General features: G+C 42.0%; 1 protein-coding gene across 1 annotated transcript in view; it reads left to right on the top strand.

Moving 5' to 3' along the window:
• The first annotated feature begins 332 nt into the window (after positions 1-332).
• The window catches only part of npas3 (neuronal PAS domain protein 3), a 396686-nt gene continuing 379392 nt past the window's right edge, over positions 333-17626 (top strand). The window contains exon 1 of the mRNA XM_085256285.1: positions 333-1248. Coding sequence (XP_085112411.1) covers positions 1058-1248 — 191 coding nt within the window. The 5' untranslated portion in view covers positions 333-1057. The remainder of the gene's footprint in view (positions 1249-17626) is intronic.

Below are 17626 nucleotides of genomic sequence, written 5' to 3'. Positions count from 1 at the left end.
AATGCTCCGAAAGACTGTTGGAATAAACAAAATGCTCCAAATCAAACCGACTTAAAATAAAAGTCCAGGAAACTGATTCTCAGTTACTCTACACAATAAAGCCAGGGGAAATGCCGTCCTGCTGAACAAACAGCCCTCTCTCCCTCTCCCTCTCTCTCTCTCCCTCTCCCCCTCTCTCTCTCTCTCTCTGTATGTGCGTGTGTGAGTGGGGCGCAGAGGACAACACACACAAGTGCAAACGCGCGCGCACACACACGCAGGCTCTCGCCGACATACCGACACATACTTTGGCGCTGCCTCCGCCGCCGCCGCTGCTGTATCACTGTATTACACCAATGTCATTGCAGAGCTCGTGCTGCTGAGAGCCGCGCGCTCACTGGCTGACAGACTGACTGCTCCACTTCAGGTCTGCTCTTCCCACAACACTCACAAGACCAACCGGCACACACCCGGCGGAGGAGAGCCGGGGGACGGGATGCCGGCGGCGGTGCCCGCGTGAGAGAGAGGAGAGTCCGGAGCTCCTGCACCGGCAGACAGCAGCACAAACACGGCTGTCCGCCGGTCTCCAGTCGGTGAAATAATCACCTCTTACATCCACCGATCCCGCTGATTGCTGAGCAGGTGGAAAGAGAAGAGGCAGACTGCGCGCACTCCGGGACCATGATCCGGAGCAGCACACGGGTTATTTCTCAAGGATAAAGCCGAGAGGAGGAGAAAGAAGAGGAAACAATTAAGGAAAAGGTTTATTATATTTTGTCTTTGCGCTTTATACACTCACTCTTCTCAGCTATCTAATGATTCACTGAATTGTGACTGTTTTACGCACCGTGATCCGGATTTTCTTGAGAGTTATTTTCAAAGGTTAGAAAGAGAGGAGGAAAAAGAAGAAGAAGACAAATCAACAAAAAGAAACTTGTTGTTTATCTTTAATTGCTGAATCAATACATCCATTGATCCCATTGATCCCAGTATTCGGTGACTGGTCTGTGTTGGGAGAAAGCGCCGGAGGAGGTTGTTAAAGTAGAGAAGCGGGAGCGCATCGGAGACGACGGGGACCATGATCAGGATCTTCCCGGATTTCAGCGTCCAGGTGACGGCTTCGGCGGCCGGAGGAACCGGAGCTGGAGGAGGAGGCGGCGGAGGGGGGATGGTGACCGGACCCCCGGTGGGTCGGGTGCCCGTGCCGGTACCCGGAGCCACGAACGGGACCCCGCAGAGCGTGCAGGGAATCACCGCCTACCAACAAAGGTATGTGGGAAATCTACAGGATTAACGACCTGTAGCGGAGTCAGCGTAGGATGGGAAGGGAGTTGAAAAGAAATCTTGGAAAAGTAACACATCGAAACTAAACATACTTGTATCAAAGTGGCCTTGCGGAGAGATCTCCGCTCCTCAGTGCTCCTATAATTGATTTGACTGCGATAAAAGTATTTAAACCTACTAACATCTATTGAAATCAATCATTTTCCCCTTCGTGGGATGTTTTATGTTCAGGCACACTTGGGCATCTCTAACTCAGTGGACACTTTTTGGTTTAGTATTTTTGAAGTCGTTTTTTAAGGTATCATGAAGCAAAACTTCATCGTCAGTTGAGATTTTAAATCAAACCTGTGAAAATCACCTATAACCCCAGAATACACGAAACTCATTTGAAATGTGTAAAACTAGATGGAGAGGATTTTTTTTATTCTTTGAGTGAATACGTTGGGATAAATATTTTCTCAGTTAGTTGCCGTTCCTTTTCAATTATTCCATCAAATCCACAAGCAAAAGAGGAATATTGTGACTTTAATGCCACATAAGAGGATTAAGGTCAATATCCACAGTTTGTTTTGGGATTATTTTTTGTGTTTCAAAGCAAATTTGTGAAGAAAAGTATAAAAATATGTGCACTCAGCAAAGACAGAGAGGATGGAGCAGCAGTGGAAGAAACGGAGGAATGAGGTTGCAGAGATTTAGTGAAAAATTATTTTCAGGAATGAGGTTCAAGTATTAAAACACGACTTCTGGAATAAAGTCGAGGTAATTCAATGGAAAACTGGGGATGATGTCCTGCTAATAACAGCGAAAACATATTGGATTATATCAGGAAAAACAAAAATGTGCTGAATGTTTTCCAGCTGGTCATGAATCCAACCTGCTCTCTTGTGACAATTCACTTCAGTCATAGCCCCCTATCCCCCCCCTCCCTTATTTCCCCCCTCTACTCTGAATCTAAATGATTGCCTCCCTGTCCGGCCACTCAGTAGGGTTGTTTTTTCTAATCATCTGGAGCCACAGGGGGCAGAAACACACCCCAACACACGCACACTCTTGCCTTATTACCGGACAATCTCTCCACATTATGGGGCATAGCTCTGTGTGCGTATGTGTGTGTAAAGTCTAAAAGCTGTGGGGAGCAAACAGGACATAAATCACTGCAGGGGCCTCTCCGAGTGCACTGAGAGTGTCTCAGCCCTCTAAAGCAACAAATACAAGGCGAATAAGGGCTGTATTGTTATTTAAAGCAAAGCGTCTGGGCGCACATAGACCTCAGACCCCCATAAGGGAGGATTTTGGGCAGTGGACTGTTTGTGTCCACAGTTGAAGGGATTAGAGTAGTGGCGTGGCACGTTCTCGCATCATTTCCACTGACATAAAACCTGCTGTAATTTAACTGTGTCGTCATCGGCAGCTGGGGGCCTGTTTGAACTCCTCAAGGACCTTTGAGGCCCCTAAGACCTCAGTTTGGGAAGGGCCAGTTTGGCACATGGGGCCCATTTTGAGTGTTTGTGTCTGTAACGGCCGCAGAGGCTCAGCTTTTCTTCAGACGCAGTGTCTTTTCACCGAGCTGCCCCTCTTCCCTCTCTCCATACATAATGTTTCCCTCCACCAACAGCTGGGAGCTAATATGTTTATACATTACGCTCCATTATCCACGTCGCCTCCGTTTGACAGCTCTCAGTAAGCAGGGCTGAGACGGGGAGAGAAGGAGCAGCCAAACCTCAAAGAAAAGAGCGAACGCTCGGGACCTGGTCTGGCGCAAAGTGGCCACACAGCTAGAGTAAAACTCGACCCTCAATCTACACGAAACCAACACCCATAGAATAAATGTGTTTATTCTAAAATATCTCTATATTTCTATCTTTATCAAGATTATGCTGTTTGAACGAAGTAAGCTCACTTTAGGGCGCTGTGAAGGTGTACTGATGAGGGTCAGATCTGTGACCTTTCCGGTTTTGGCGTGATCAAAAGAAAATGTTACTTTGAAGCAGCTTTTTAAATCACATCTGGATAAACTGGGAGCCAGAGACGAAGTAACAAAAAAAACCAACCTCTGGTTACTGAGACCTGAGCTCTGATACGAAACTGCAACTACATTTTTTTTTTTTTAACCGTAAATCACAGCAGCGGCTCTTAAAAGTGGTGAAAATGAAGCGCGCACACGTTCAGGTCTTCTAAGAATCCGTTAGTGCACATGGGCACTAACGGCTCACAGCTCCCGACGATCGCCGGCTGGAGGTCACGGTTCCCCCATCTTCAGTCTTTATTTTCTGCCACTGCGCCGCCTGTAACCCCGTGTTTGTGTGGAGAATACCCAGCATGCCTTTGACCTTGACAGGTCATTGGTATAGAGAGGGAGGATTTTTCAGCTTCTAGGGCTGCAGCCAGGGGGTTAATCACACAGCACAGCGATTAGGTTACAATGAATTATACACTGAAAACGGTGGAATTTAAATGAATGAATGAAAGAGGGGAAAGAAGAAGTAAAAGGTAGTTTCTGTTGGACGATAATGAGCCATTTGCTGACGCGCAAACATCAAAGCCTGGAGGCAAATATATTTCAGTAACCTGAAATACGAAAAATAGAAAAAGAAAAAAACCGAGCAGGTTATTTGATTTATTTAGTCGAAGAAGATGGAGAAGGGGACTTTGTTTCAATTTAGAGGCTCGCAAACTCAATATCAAAATCATGACAGAGACTCGTCAGATGACCAGGAAACTGCTGATTTATTTTTATATCAAAAAACAAACGAAAACAACAAGCTGAGTTGGGATTTTGAAGTGAGACATTTGCCGTGATGTGTTTATTACTGACAGTGAAGGAAGCCAGGTGAAGGGGGTGGAGGGTGGAGGTGTGCAGATCTGATTTACAGGGAAACAATCCAAGTAAATCACCCATCATTCTTTCCACTCAACGTCTCGTGCTTTTCTCTTTTCTTCTTTTTTTATTACATTTTTAAAAATTTATTTAGGTGGTAAATTTTTTTTGATAATTAACCCACAGGGCAACCTGTATACAGGAGGAAATGAAAAAAATAAATAAACGCACGCACGCACACACACACACACACACACACACACACACACACACACACACACACACACACACACACACACTCCAACTGCAACAGAGTGGCGTTGTTGCGCCGGGGCTGGAGAAAATACCGGAGATGTGTGCTGTCCTTTTTTCCTGTCAGCAGCCAGAGGAGGGAAAATGCTCCGAAAGCCACACACACTCTGACCGGCGAGAGACGCTCCGCCGCGGGGATTTTGACGGGGATACAGGCGCTGCAGTGGCGGCGAGAATGTAAAGAATTGACGCCTCTGTTTGCCTCTGTTTTTTCCTTCCTTCCTTCCTTTCTTCCTCCGGAGCGCAAGCGGGAAATTCCTCTGTAGTGCCAAAAAAGCCGAAGCTGTGCGTGCGTGGAGAGAGACAGAAGGACGAGGAGGGGAGAGACGGCGGTGATCTGAGAGGCATCCACCCCGGGTTCCCCCCTCACTCCGCTCGGCATGCCTCTGCTGCTGCTGCTGCAGCCCCGTCCCTGCCTTCGCCTCCACCACCCGTTGTTTCCACGCTCCTGAGCGGCGGCGGGGAGAGAGAGCGAGACAAGCATTAGACGCACGCGCAATCGCGCACGGCTGCTGACACCACACATACACACAGTCACACGTTCTCTCTCTCACTCACACACAGATACACACACACACATACACACACGGACATGGCTTTGTCTTAACACACCGACCATGACGCATTGCTGTCAGGGCGCAGCGCACCGCCGCCGCTCCGCGTCCACAAAAATCTGAGAAGAGGGGAAAAAAAGAAAAGAAAAGAGAGAAAGTAAGAAATCAAATAATTGTTGTAGGAAGATGGCGCCCACCAAGCCGAGCATCCAGCAGGACCCGACGCGGAGAGAACGGTAACGGGGCTTGGATTTTTGTTCCCTCACACACTTCTCCTTCAATGCATGTTTACAGCTGCACGCAGACCGGCAGCCCGGCTGGCTGTTCCGTGTCGCTTTGCGTTTTATTCTGAGGCTGGAGGTGTCAGGAGGAACGCTGTTACCCTTTCCAGAGGAGAGTCGAGTTGTGCGTGCCCGCGTGCGCGCCTCTGTGTGTGTGTGTGTGTGTCAGACGAAGAGGCGTGTGGCTGCTGGGTAACAGGTCGGTTGGCTGACTCTCAGGGAAACAGATGACTGTCTTTGCTCTGACTCGTGTGTGTGTTTCTATGCCTAAAGGTGCACGTGCATGTTAGGAAGCCATGCAGTGTGTTGATGCTCCGAGCAAGGAAGGTGTGTGCGTTGTGTCGTGGAAAACATGTGCAACCGAACGTGCATGTGTGTGCGTTTGTGGCCAATTCTACTACTCCAACACTAGTGCGCGCGCGCGTGTGTCACTGAAGAATTGCCAGTGATCTTTAATGTGGAGGGATGTACATGGACTCACCTGTTCAAGTCACACAAAGCACACCTGTACATGACCTCAAAGGCGATTCACCTGCTCTGATTTTTAAGGTTGAATTTTTGTTGACATGTTTAAATTTGTGTGTATGTCTTCTTTAATCTGCTGTTAATATTGTTATATCCACCATGCTTTCAAATGTCAAAGCTGATCTTTTACAGAGGAACACAGTTCTTGTTGGTGTATCTGCTATAGCTTCTTTGTAACCGCTGCTTCAAGGATGGCCAGTAATTACATGCTTACTCCTTGTATTTTATTCAGTGTGTGATGCATGGTGGTGTCATGTTCTCTATGGAAATCTACATTTTTTCCCCCTTTTTTATACCTGTTGAATTTGGGATGGCAAGCAATTAAATGTAACCTACGCGTCTGCTCAGTTCTGTTGTGTTTTAATTTCAGAAGCCTTTGTGGCAGTGAATCAGTGTATCACAGGGATGAACAGGGAACGCGGTGTTGTATGTTGCAGTACTGTCTGTGTTAACAAGAAACCAGAGCTAGAAGTATGATCACCCCAACAGGACAAGAGCATGTGTTTACTAGAAGCTTTTGTGCAATTTCTCTCTCTCTGTTTTTATGGTCTGTTTGTTGTTTTCAGTTTGAAAGGATGTGGCAGGTGAATGTGAATAGAGGGTGATGAAAAGCAGTTGGTGTTTTATTATTGTTATTGTTATAATTTTTCTTTGTAAACTCAACAGTAATGTCTTTTGTTGCAAAGCAGATCACTTTGTTCCAGCTTGCAGAGGTTGTCCGCTCCTTGACCGGCCCTTTCCTGCGTCGGTGCGTCGCTGGTTTTCTTCTTTCACTATCAGCACCACCTGTTCTGACAAAACTGCAGCCGACGAAAATAAAAATGCATACTCAGAGAAATGTTAGTGAGGGTTTGAATGTTTACCAAATCTTAAGGAAAGTTTTTAATTCTATATCTTTTTGTCTTTCACACGTTTTGGATTGCCTGCTGAAAGTCAGTGCTTTGATGCAGCCAGACACAGCTCCCTGATTTGAGTCAGATTTATTTTAGTGGAGTGTTCGTTCATCCACATGACAGCATCCACTGCGTTTGTGGCAGACTGATGAGCAGCTGAAACGTGAAGCGAAGGAATTCTCTTGTTATCATTTGAGCCTTTTCATTTAAGGAATGTGGCCTTGTGTGTTACTGGACGTAGGTGCTTGAGGACCGTTGTGTTTAAATAGCTATAAACAGACATAAATGCCCTAAGATTCAGTGTAACAACTATCTAGAGGTTGTATATCCTGTTTGCTTCCCTGGAAGATAGTCAGATTATAGCACGGTTTCATGCAAAACAGTGACAGCTTTTGTCTCGGCCACTGCACAGTTTGTTTGAGCAAATTCTCAGCCTCCATAGTGAGTGATTGCAAAACTGACAAAATTCTTGTTTGGTGGCGTCTTTGCAGAACGAGCCCAGACAAACCTGAGCAGCACAGGAGCAAAAGCACCATCGCACAGCTGCTGTGACGGTGTTGCTGAGCCGTACTGAATCAAAGCGTTTCACTCCTCATCTACATCTGAACTGCAGCATGACTGAAGATGCCCTGAAGTTGGTATACAGACCTTTAAATTGTAGTTTCATTTTCTCCTGAAAGCCTGAGGAGTGTAAGCACGAAAACCATTTAGCTGATGCTCTTATCCAGAGTGAACAACACAAAAAGGAACTCTTACAGTTAACACCAGATGCAGGTGAGCATAATACACTGGATTCAGCGACCTAAAGTCAGGGGTATAAGGTCAGTACTGAACTGCAGATTAACAGCAGGTTATTTGCATATGTGTGCCGTTAAAGAGCAGAAACCAGGCGGAAGGGTCAGACGTCAAATGTATAGAGCTGAAATTGCACCGCGCTGCTGTCCAAGCTTCATTTTCCCTGATTCTGTTACCGAGAGCTTTTATCCTTTAATTTCTCTCGACATGAAGAGGCAGGAAGCTCCAGCTTGATGGAACAAAGTTGTTGCTGTCTTATTGTCTTGTTGCTGAGAGTAAGACTTGTTTCATACCTCAGGTTTTCTCCTCACATGCTGAGGTTGAAACTCTGCTGCACACATGCACCGGGAGTTTGTGCTTCCCTTTGTGACCCGAGGAGATGAGAAACTCAGAAGCTCAAATGAGATTAGCGAATTAGTGAAATGGTTTCCACAACAACTGAATTTTTTTTCTTATTTAAAAACCAAAAAGAAAATTGTAATAACAGCCCAGTTATTTTGTAGATTAGTGATGGAGATCAGTTTCATATAAAAAAAAGAGCCTCCTGATCCTCTTGGGTCGTAATGAGAGAAAGACAAAAAACCTTTTGTAAAACACATTGAGACTGTACAAAGGTCTAACTATTTAGTCAGGTTAAAGTTTGTGATTTCTTCCACGAGGCTGGATTTTTTTTAATCCTCTTCTCCAAAGAAGAAGAAGAAAAACGACATCACAGCTTTCTGCTTGTTGAAAACCTAGTCAGATTTACCTGCCGGGCATCCTGATTAAAACTTTGTTCTGACGCTAACTGCTGGATTTCATGAGTTTATCACCACCTGCTTGTGTCTGTTTTGGGCAAGAAAGCCAAATGTTGCTGCGGCGGTGCTAGCATCGAGGAGACTTTGTCCATCACTGGCTATTTCAGAGTTTGCATTACTTCTCATACCTATTATTATGCAAGTCTCCATCTTCATACGAGGGTCAACATCACATGATATTACTTGATATTTTAACATCAGAGCATGTAGGCAAGGATCTCAGTAAATGTAGCGTACCCTCCAATTTGTCACCACTGTAAGGCACCAACTGGCCATGTCTACTCCAAGCGGGCAAGCAGGTAATAAATATAAAAATAAAAGTCTTTCCCTTTGTCAGGTTGTCTGCAACGTTACCCAGCTACCATTAAAGATACTTACTAAGGAAACTTTCCTGGTGGAAGATGTGATATTGAGGTGCTTCTGACTGACAGCTGGACTTTTACAACTCTAGTTTTTTCTTTTTAGTTGTCATGGATTAACTTATTGTTTGGCCCCCAACTCTCAAGTCTCAGATGTGTCTTTGAAGGTACCCAAAGGGGTCTTTGAATCTGCTTCTGTGTTACTGCACCATGTGATGATGCCCCAACATGGATGGAAAAATGGTGATTAAATCTTTTATTGTGATGAATTATGTCTCTCCGCAGCAGGTTTTCGAGCCTCCGAGAGCTGATTTTCATAGAAATGAACAGAAAGAAATGATTGCCTAGAAGGAAGGAAATCAATCTAAAAACGGATGGTTTGTTTAGGCAATAAAGTGTAGAAATTTGTAGGTAATCCATCTATTAATTTCTGTCGTCATCAATCCATTCCTCCCACTAACGCCCCATGGTCCTACCATTTACTCCCTGTCTACATCCATCTATCCGTCCCTCCGTTCATCTCTCCATCTGCTCCCCTCCCCCCACCCATCCATCCAGTAGTATTCCTGCTAAAAGCTGTCAGGTAGCAGAGTTTTGGCTGAGCCGCTGTTTGTGGATCTATTTCTGGGGGCATTTCAGCACCGATAGGCATCTCGAGGAGACCAAATTAATTTTCAGGTAGAGAGAGAGAGGGATCAGGAGGAAGGAAGTGAGGATAGACGTATGAGGAGAAGGAGGAGGACAGACTTCATAGCCGACTGCACAAGTGCTCCCACTATCAGTACACTACAGTGGCTCTGGAGAGGAAGATGATGGAAAGATGATGGAGAGGAGAACAGAAGCAACGGTGAGGGAGAGAAAGTCATGGGGAGAGAAGAAAAGCAGAAAAGAGGTGGACATTAAAATCAGTAAGGAGGGGAAATGATATATTTATGGTTTTGGGAGCAAGGTTTGGAAAAAATAGACTAAAAAAGGTAAAAATTTAAAAAGAAAATTTTGTAGGGAAGACTGTAACCTGAACGAGACATGATAGCATCAGATATTTCAGTGAATTCTTGTTTCATGTACTCATGCTCGTGTTGAAGCCCAAGCATGAGTAAGGAGGAGGTTGGTGCCAATGGATGGGCCTAAATAGCATCAGACGTTAGTACAGCAGAGAGATTTAAATTTCTAAACAATCAAAAGCATTGATAAAGAAGCTCGGCATGACTGTACTCTAAACTTACAACCTGTTCTCAGTTACAGTTTTTCAGACGCTGACTCTCCAGGAAACAGTACTTGTACGTAGTTGTAAGTGAAATTCGAGTCCAGCATCTGAACTAGACGCCATGGTAACAACGATGTGTATTTGTGGCAACCAAATGTTGATCAGTGAGAATTCTTTTTCCTAAAGTTACTTATGCAGTTGTAAGTGCCCAACTCTAACCAAATAGGGGCTGTAAATGTACAGTTAAAATAAAAGTAAAAGAAATAGTAAAAAAATAAAGGCCTACAAATCTTGGTTTGAGGGTTAAGGTCCTGAGATTGCATCACCTCTAGACCTCAGAATAAGAACTTCTGTGGGTTGTCATGAACTTGGGAAAATGACATTAAAAGGGTATCCCCGTGTGTTGGATAAGCATGCTAATGGTGTTCGGCTTTAGTGAAAGAAATGGTGACTGGGTGATAGCTGAACAAGAGTCAGTGTGCCTATGTGACGAGTTGGAAATGACAACTCGTCAAACCCAAAGCACATCCTTTTAACCTAACCATGATATCAAACGTCCCCATAATTTTGGCAACATGCACAAACCCAGATTATTCTTCAAGATGTCCAATCCTTTTCTTTCTTTTTCCCTTATATAAGGAATATATATATATATATATATATATATATAGATAGACATAGATATATAGATATATAGATATATAGATATATATATGCACACCTAACCAAACCCATAGCAGTATTGTTGGCACAGATTTACTACTCAGCAATGATTTCCAACTGGTCTGTAAAGCTTACCAAAAACAGGCATGACACCTCTTCACAAGGCACTCTAGGCTATGTGAACAAGACATTTATTGATATATTTTCAGTGTAATTGTGTTTTTGTCCTTCTGCGACCTGTAATGTTTCATTTAGATTTATACCCCATTGTGGCTTTGATAATTGGACTGATTATTAAACGTAGTAATCCCAATGTAATAATGAGATTTTTATCAGAGAATTTATTAATGAAATAGTTTTAGCTTTGTGCAAAAAAGATAAGTCTGGTGCACATGGTCCACGGAGATGGTTTAGAAATACTTAGATATGGAAGGTGGAGTAAAGATTTTGTGGAAGATGGAAATAATTAAAAAAATAAGGATGAAAAGAAAAAAATACAAAAATAAGAAGAAGGGACGCGACTAGGAAGTGAGAAATGGTGTAGAGACAGTGCGAGATGGCAGAGAGAGTGGGATATGAGTGATGGCAGACTCACTCATCGACCTGATTGGCTCTCACCAGCGGACAACTGTTGGGATGAATCAAACTCATCCGCAGGCTGGATAAGAGCCTCTTAAAGCCCTGCAGGAGAGCTTGGTTAGCTGCCTTAAAGGAGGCAGGCGGGTGGGGACACCTGCCTGATTGCCCAAAGCCAGGCCTGCAAGTGTGTGTTATTCATAGATTTTTTTTTTTATAAAGCTGACTTCATTTTTACGAAAGGTTGAATCCTACAGATAAAGAAAATGGAAATGTTATTGACAACTTGGCAGCATTTCAAAATAATTCTTATTAGAAACTGTATTCAGTTTCTACTTAATCAGCTTTATTAGAAGACTTCAGACGATGGCTAGGCAGAACATGCAACATGGAGTGTAGCAAACAGAAGCTTTTACAGCTGACTTTTTTCACTTTTGACCTTTTAGGTGAATGTGAGGATGTTTGATCTTTAAAGAAGCTAAGTTAGTTGACATTTTCTGTTAGCACATGTTGGTGCAATGCGTTATTGTGTTTTAATGATTAGTTCAGCGATTTATAAATGAGTAACATAAAAGTAATGAGCCATTTTGATAATCGCATATTTTTAAGTCATTTATCTATTAAAATGAAAAAAAAAGGAAAACTAATCTTTGTCATTTTTGTTTTTAATATATATCAAGTGAATATTTTAGGAGATCAACTAATAAAGTAGTTTAAAAAGGAGCATGAAATGAGACTTTTTCACTACTTTTTGTAAAAAATCTGAGACTCAGAATTGGGCATACTTTCATACTTAGTGGTTCTGCAGAGACAATGATGATATTGTTTGCAACAGTAGAGCAACTGTTGAATCTTCAGATAAAAATGCTCCACTTATGCCTTCCACATGCTTTGTTGTTTTCACATGTTTTATCTTTCCTTTTTTAAATCATTTTTTAACAATGACTCACTCTACTTAAAAAAAAAACACGCTTAAAAAGAAAATGTGATTTTTCAGTTTTACTGGAATAGAAAAAATCTTAAGTGATTATATTGTAAACCCATGAACACTGTGAAAAACAACAAGCTGAGAAAATGTAAGAAATTCAGGTGAACGTGATTCAGAAGCTTTTATTGTGATTCACTTGAATTTTTTTCAGTTGGCTTTACTAACATTTACAGATTTGGACAAAAGTTTAGACAACTCAAATTTTCTTGTTCGACTAACTATAAGATTCCTCTCAGGTTAAGAATCAAATTCTAGTTCTATTTTTCCGAAGTGTGCCTTCAAAAAACACACAAGTAACAACGAAAACTGAATTAAACGCACCCTCCTGTTTCTAAGGACCATAGTCGTGTCAGGGAAAACCTAATCACTACAAAAGCACCGAAAACTTGGACATATCTGGGTTATTCATGTTAGTAAAGGTCTGTTTCATGAATGCTGATTATATGTGACTTATATGAGTTTCAACTGTTTCAGAAAATGATCCAAAATAAAACTGGAAGCTAAAGTTTCCTTAGCTTCTGAGGTAACGCTTCAAAAACAGTAACTGTTCACAAAGCGTGCATATATTGCTCATTTGTAATAACTCTGACTCTGAAGTGTCTTTTCTGTCGTCCCACAGCGTGACACCCGCGTGCAGCTGTTCATGGGTTGTTAATACATGCTAGCCTGGTGAAAGTTGTTTTTGCAGATGGTTCATGTAACAAGTGAACTAGAAGCACATCAGAATAATGGAGTTTAGTTTTTGTTCATGACGTTGCCCTGACCAAGTGATCAGGTCTCTGGTAAAATTATTATTTTTTCTTTCTTTTTGTTTTAATTTCACTTCAAGAAATATCACAGTATCAAGAAAAATTGAGCCCAACAATTGAGAGGTTAACTGTGGTTTTAAAGGAGTTTTACGCTCACTAATATCCAGTGTTTGAACCATTCAAGAACATTTTCAGGGATCAAGTGAAATGTCAGCATTGCAGAAATTATTAACGAAACAAATTTCTTTTTTCAAAGGGGATTAAGTTTGTAAGACTGACAAGCTTTTGCCTCTCACTTATTGTAAATCTTTATTTTTAACTAAGTCGAATTTGAAAGCCTTACTTAGAACAACAGTTGTTTGCTGTAAGATCTGACATTGTTTCAGGCAGACACCTGACTTTGTCTAAGGGCAGAATCTGTTTTTGCTCACAAAGTGAGGAAAAAGAAGGAGGACAGACTGAGAGCAGAAGGAAAACCAGGGTGAGAGAAAGCAAAGCCGAGAGAAAAGGAGGCTGTGGCGGCGATAGTGTTGGCGAACTTTCAGAAACAACAGAAAAACCACAAAGCACAAAGTTGGCTTTGTGTCCAAAACAGGCCCATTTCCCTCCCCCTTTCCTCTCTCCTTCCTCCCCGGGAGCAAAATAACACAATAAAATGTCCCATTAGCCCGTTCTGATGAGCGAGAGAGAGACACAGAGGCAGGGAGAGAGAGTGGGGGGCTGGTCTGAGGCTTTGGCAGCAAGTCGGTGGTTTGGTGCTTTTTGTATAGCTGTGAGTATTCAAGCTTGGGCCAGATCTTGACACGTTGTTAGGAAACAGCTTGGGCTAGAAAAAAAAACAAAACAGTCCTGACGCTTTACGTTTTGTTTCAAACATGGAGTTTTGCTCGTGGTTCCCTCTGTGATTTCAACAGATTGGTTTTGTCCAGACATGCATGTAAACACAGTTATCAGAGAAGGAAGCAAAAACAGTCTGCTGATGTGTGTGTGAGTGAAAATTGCTTTCCTTTTCAAACTGAATTTACATTTGTCTTTGGGAAGAAAATGCATCGAAAATGTCTCTGGCCAACAATTGAGCCTCGGCAGCGGCAGCAGCAGTTTGTACGTCGTTACCAAATAACAATGTGTAAATTTCCTGCACGCCACTCTGACACAGACTCTGGTTTTGTCCCAGATGGGGAAATGTATGAAAATGTAAATGATGTTGCACACGGCTGAAACAGTTTTATAAGGGACCGGAAAGCAGCACAAACATGTTGTTAGTTATTTCCTGATTTTACATAAACTAATGCAGTTTTTTTTCTTCTGCCAGTTGTATACCAGCAACGGTCCATCCTATATGCAATTTGTGAAAGCTTTTTGTGTTTCACTTGTTGTTTGTCTTGCAGCTCCTTCAAGTATTGTGACTTGCATTTTTGGCTTGTTCCTGTCCTCTTTTGTCCTGCTATTATAGTATTATGAATGTATAATGTAATACTTTGTTTAATATAAGTCTGATGTTGTACTGATTTACATAAAACATTTACATGATAAACTTGTTGTTTCACATGGGAATACATGCTGAAATAGATCAGAATATATTCATCTATCGTTCATCAGGACAACCTCATAGAACGGTAAATCGATTAAAGAAAGAAATATAATGCAGAAATTGTTTGAAAACTCTTTGGTAAGTAATCAGTTGGCAGGTGTTTGTACACTCAGTTTTGATTTCTGTGTTGTCATACTAATTCTCAGCCAAGCCAACATGTTGCTGGTTGTAACACAATAGCAAAACATTTCTTTAAAACCTCTGTTTTTGCACAACAGTCAAAGTTCACACTGAAATGATAAAATGTGAGAGAGGAAAAGAAAACGCGGAAAACTCCCAAAACTCCAGATTTACATGATGACCTCCAGCGAGTGGGGTCCAAACCTGCAGGTAATTCGAGCTATAATTATTACTGGTGATGGATTTTTAAAAAAAAAAAACCTGTATACACTCTGAGCTGGATTTAAATTACTGACCAGTGCATGTAATATTAAAATTACCCCACATACCCCTAGGGAAATATATCCTGTCTGAATAGGGGCTCCGTCTTGCACAAAAGAGGACAATGTTGGCTGATTGTTACATCAAGTGGGAATCTGGTTGTTACACTGACTGTTTCAGAAAGTTAGTAAAAATGAAACAGTTTTACAGTCAGACCACAGATCCAGGTAGCAGCATCCTGTAATTTGACCAGGACAGATAATCCAGATAATCTGTAAAGCCATTACCTCTGAATCTGTGATCACTGATGAAACGGTGATCAAAAAATTAAACAATACTATGTTATTATTTTACATAATAGTCACTTCATAGTGCTGGTTGCACTGTGACGATTCGTGGCTTTGCAGTTTGGAATTCCACTTTAAAAATGATGCCATTATGACCCTGTGAATATGTTTGCATTGGAAGGAAATATCAATCATTTGCGGTACACTTGGAATAGAACCATAACTGCTGGGACATTGCAACAATGTAACTTTGCTTCTGTGTTGTAAAAACCAGCAGTCACTTCCCTCCCCCTCACCTCCCCCTCACCTTTTCCCCCTCCTCCTCCTTTCTCTTATTCTCATCTCACCTTTTCCATTCCTGTGTCTTACTCCTCTCCTCTCCTCATGTAGAAAGAGGATGTAATCAACTCAGACCTGCTGAGTCGGCAGCTTCCCACCTCAGGACCAATATCTACCTGTCCTTGAAAACACACACTTCAATTATACTACACCTTAGATTGGTTAAACGCACACACACTCTCTCTCTCCCGCTCCCACACTATCTCTTTGCTTTATTACTCTTTCCCACTTTGGTATTATTTCCCTCCTCTGTGCCCTTCCACATTCTCTTCAGCTTTGCTGTTTTTGTTAGCCCCCCCCCCCCCCCCCCCCCCGCCCCCTCAGTTTTTACCACTTGTCTTCTCTTCTTCCTCAGACCCACGCAGGCTTCCATCATGGCCACGTTTCATGTTCTGCCTCATTCTTTCCATGTTCTCTCTTACTTTCTATCTCCACCATACCTTTACCTGTTTTTTACTCCTCTGCCTCCTCCATAGTTTCTTGCTTGAACATGTGCGAGTGTTTAGGTCAGTGGCCTCATCAGATGTATTACAAAACTTGTGAAGTATTTTTAAATTTGTAATTTAAACATCCATCGCTACACAAGACACCTATGATGGCTTGCTAGGTCACAGATAGTGATTCAGTGCCTACCTAAAACTGTAATTAAACTTAAACTGAATTTTGATATGCCCAAGTATCCTGCCATCCCAGCTATACACACTCACAGGTTCCAGTCTACCCCTTTTGAAGCAAGGATTTGCAATCTTTCTTCAGAATATTTGTATAAATGTTTTTTGCTGTTGGTGCACAACACCTGCTTTTGCTAGGAAGCCTGGCTCTACTAGATGTGCCATAAAAAAACGCTGCTTTCTGCCTTCCAGTGGTATGTGCATTTCTGCAGTGACATTGCAGAGAAACCCATCTATCCCAGCTCATTCTCATCCCAAGGATGTCAGTTAGTGCCATTTTCTCAAAGCTGTAGGCTTAGTTCATCGATGCACATGGATTTTTATGGCATCTGTTCCCTGACACAGCAGGTTATTGCATTATTGAGAAGTATCTGTCAGTCCCAACTGGGTTACTGTTGTGCAGCATGGTGTTATGGTGGTGTTAACTAAGTTATTTTCAGTCCCTAAATCTAACCAGCGAGTGAAAGCAATAATCAAGCAAAAAACAAATTGGCAAGAGAAAAAGAACCAATGCTGCCAAACCTGAAATTTATGCCGTCATCAGCCCTCCAGCCAAGTAAAGTGGACTTTGGACAAACAAACAAACTTTCTCTATGTTCTGACACCTGGAGTATAAGGGTACCAATGCCACAGGTGTGCATAATGGTGATAGAAAGGAGACATCTGACAAAGTGGCATTAGATCATACCAGCAACTCACACAGATGATGTTTCAGTCACCAGTTTACTGGAATCCTTTTCTCTGCCAGGGTGAAGATGGACACATCAGTGCAGGGATCATTTGGTTACCTTTCAAAAGAAGCGCTGCCATAAATTCTGAAACTTTCTCATTTTTTTTGACAGAAATATGAAAGATATACAAATAAAATATAAACATTACTGCCTCACCAAATGTGTAGTTCACTGAACGTGCTAACAGAGACATAACTTTACTGAATGTCAGGAGCTTTTTATTAAACACAAGAGGTCAAAGTGATAAATCTGCTTCTGGAGAGATTTTTAGGATCTTTTCTGTGCTACAGGACATAGCATAGTATAGACACTGTCCATTTTGAACATTATTCATTTGTTCTAATTTAATAAATCTGATAAAGCATTTTATCACACTTCTAATCTTACAATAATACCTTTAATTATTGGGCCTAAAAATTGGCCTTGATAAATATTTATCCCCATGGTTTTGTTGAAATGAACAATATTTGTTACATGATAAAAGTTTTAATAACTCTTATCATTTGTTACATTGTATTTCAACAGGATATTAGAAGAAATGCTAATGTTACCTAACATACCTGATATTTAGGCATCACAGTGTAGCCTTGTAAATAACAGCAGTAGTTAAATCTATTACCTATGTATATATGTTTAAATGTACATAGGTATGTACAGGTTTTGATTCGTGCCTATTTTAGAAAGCGACATGGAAATATAAATATCATTATTGTGTTGCTATAGCGACAACAGCTATAAGGTAAACCGTAAACTGAAAGATTTTATAAGGAACTGGTAGCTCTGGGGTACGATAAAGGGTGACAGTACCAATGTTCAGAGTCGGAGAGAATCATCTTTCAAAGAATT

This window comes from Mchenga conophoros, linkage group LG19 (assembly GCF_057382185.1).
Source record: "Mchenga conophoros isolate Kocher_MC1m ecotype Shallow Benthic linkage group LG19, M_conophoros_male_GT1.1, whole genome shotgun sequence".
Classification (NCBI taxonomy): Eukaryota; Metazoa; Chordata; class Actinopteri; order Cichliformes; family Cichlidae; genus Mchenga; species Mchenga conophoros.
Note: the sequence above shows the minus strand (reverse complement) of the source record. Positions and strands in the feature narration are given on the sequence as shown.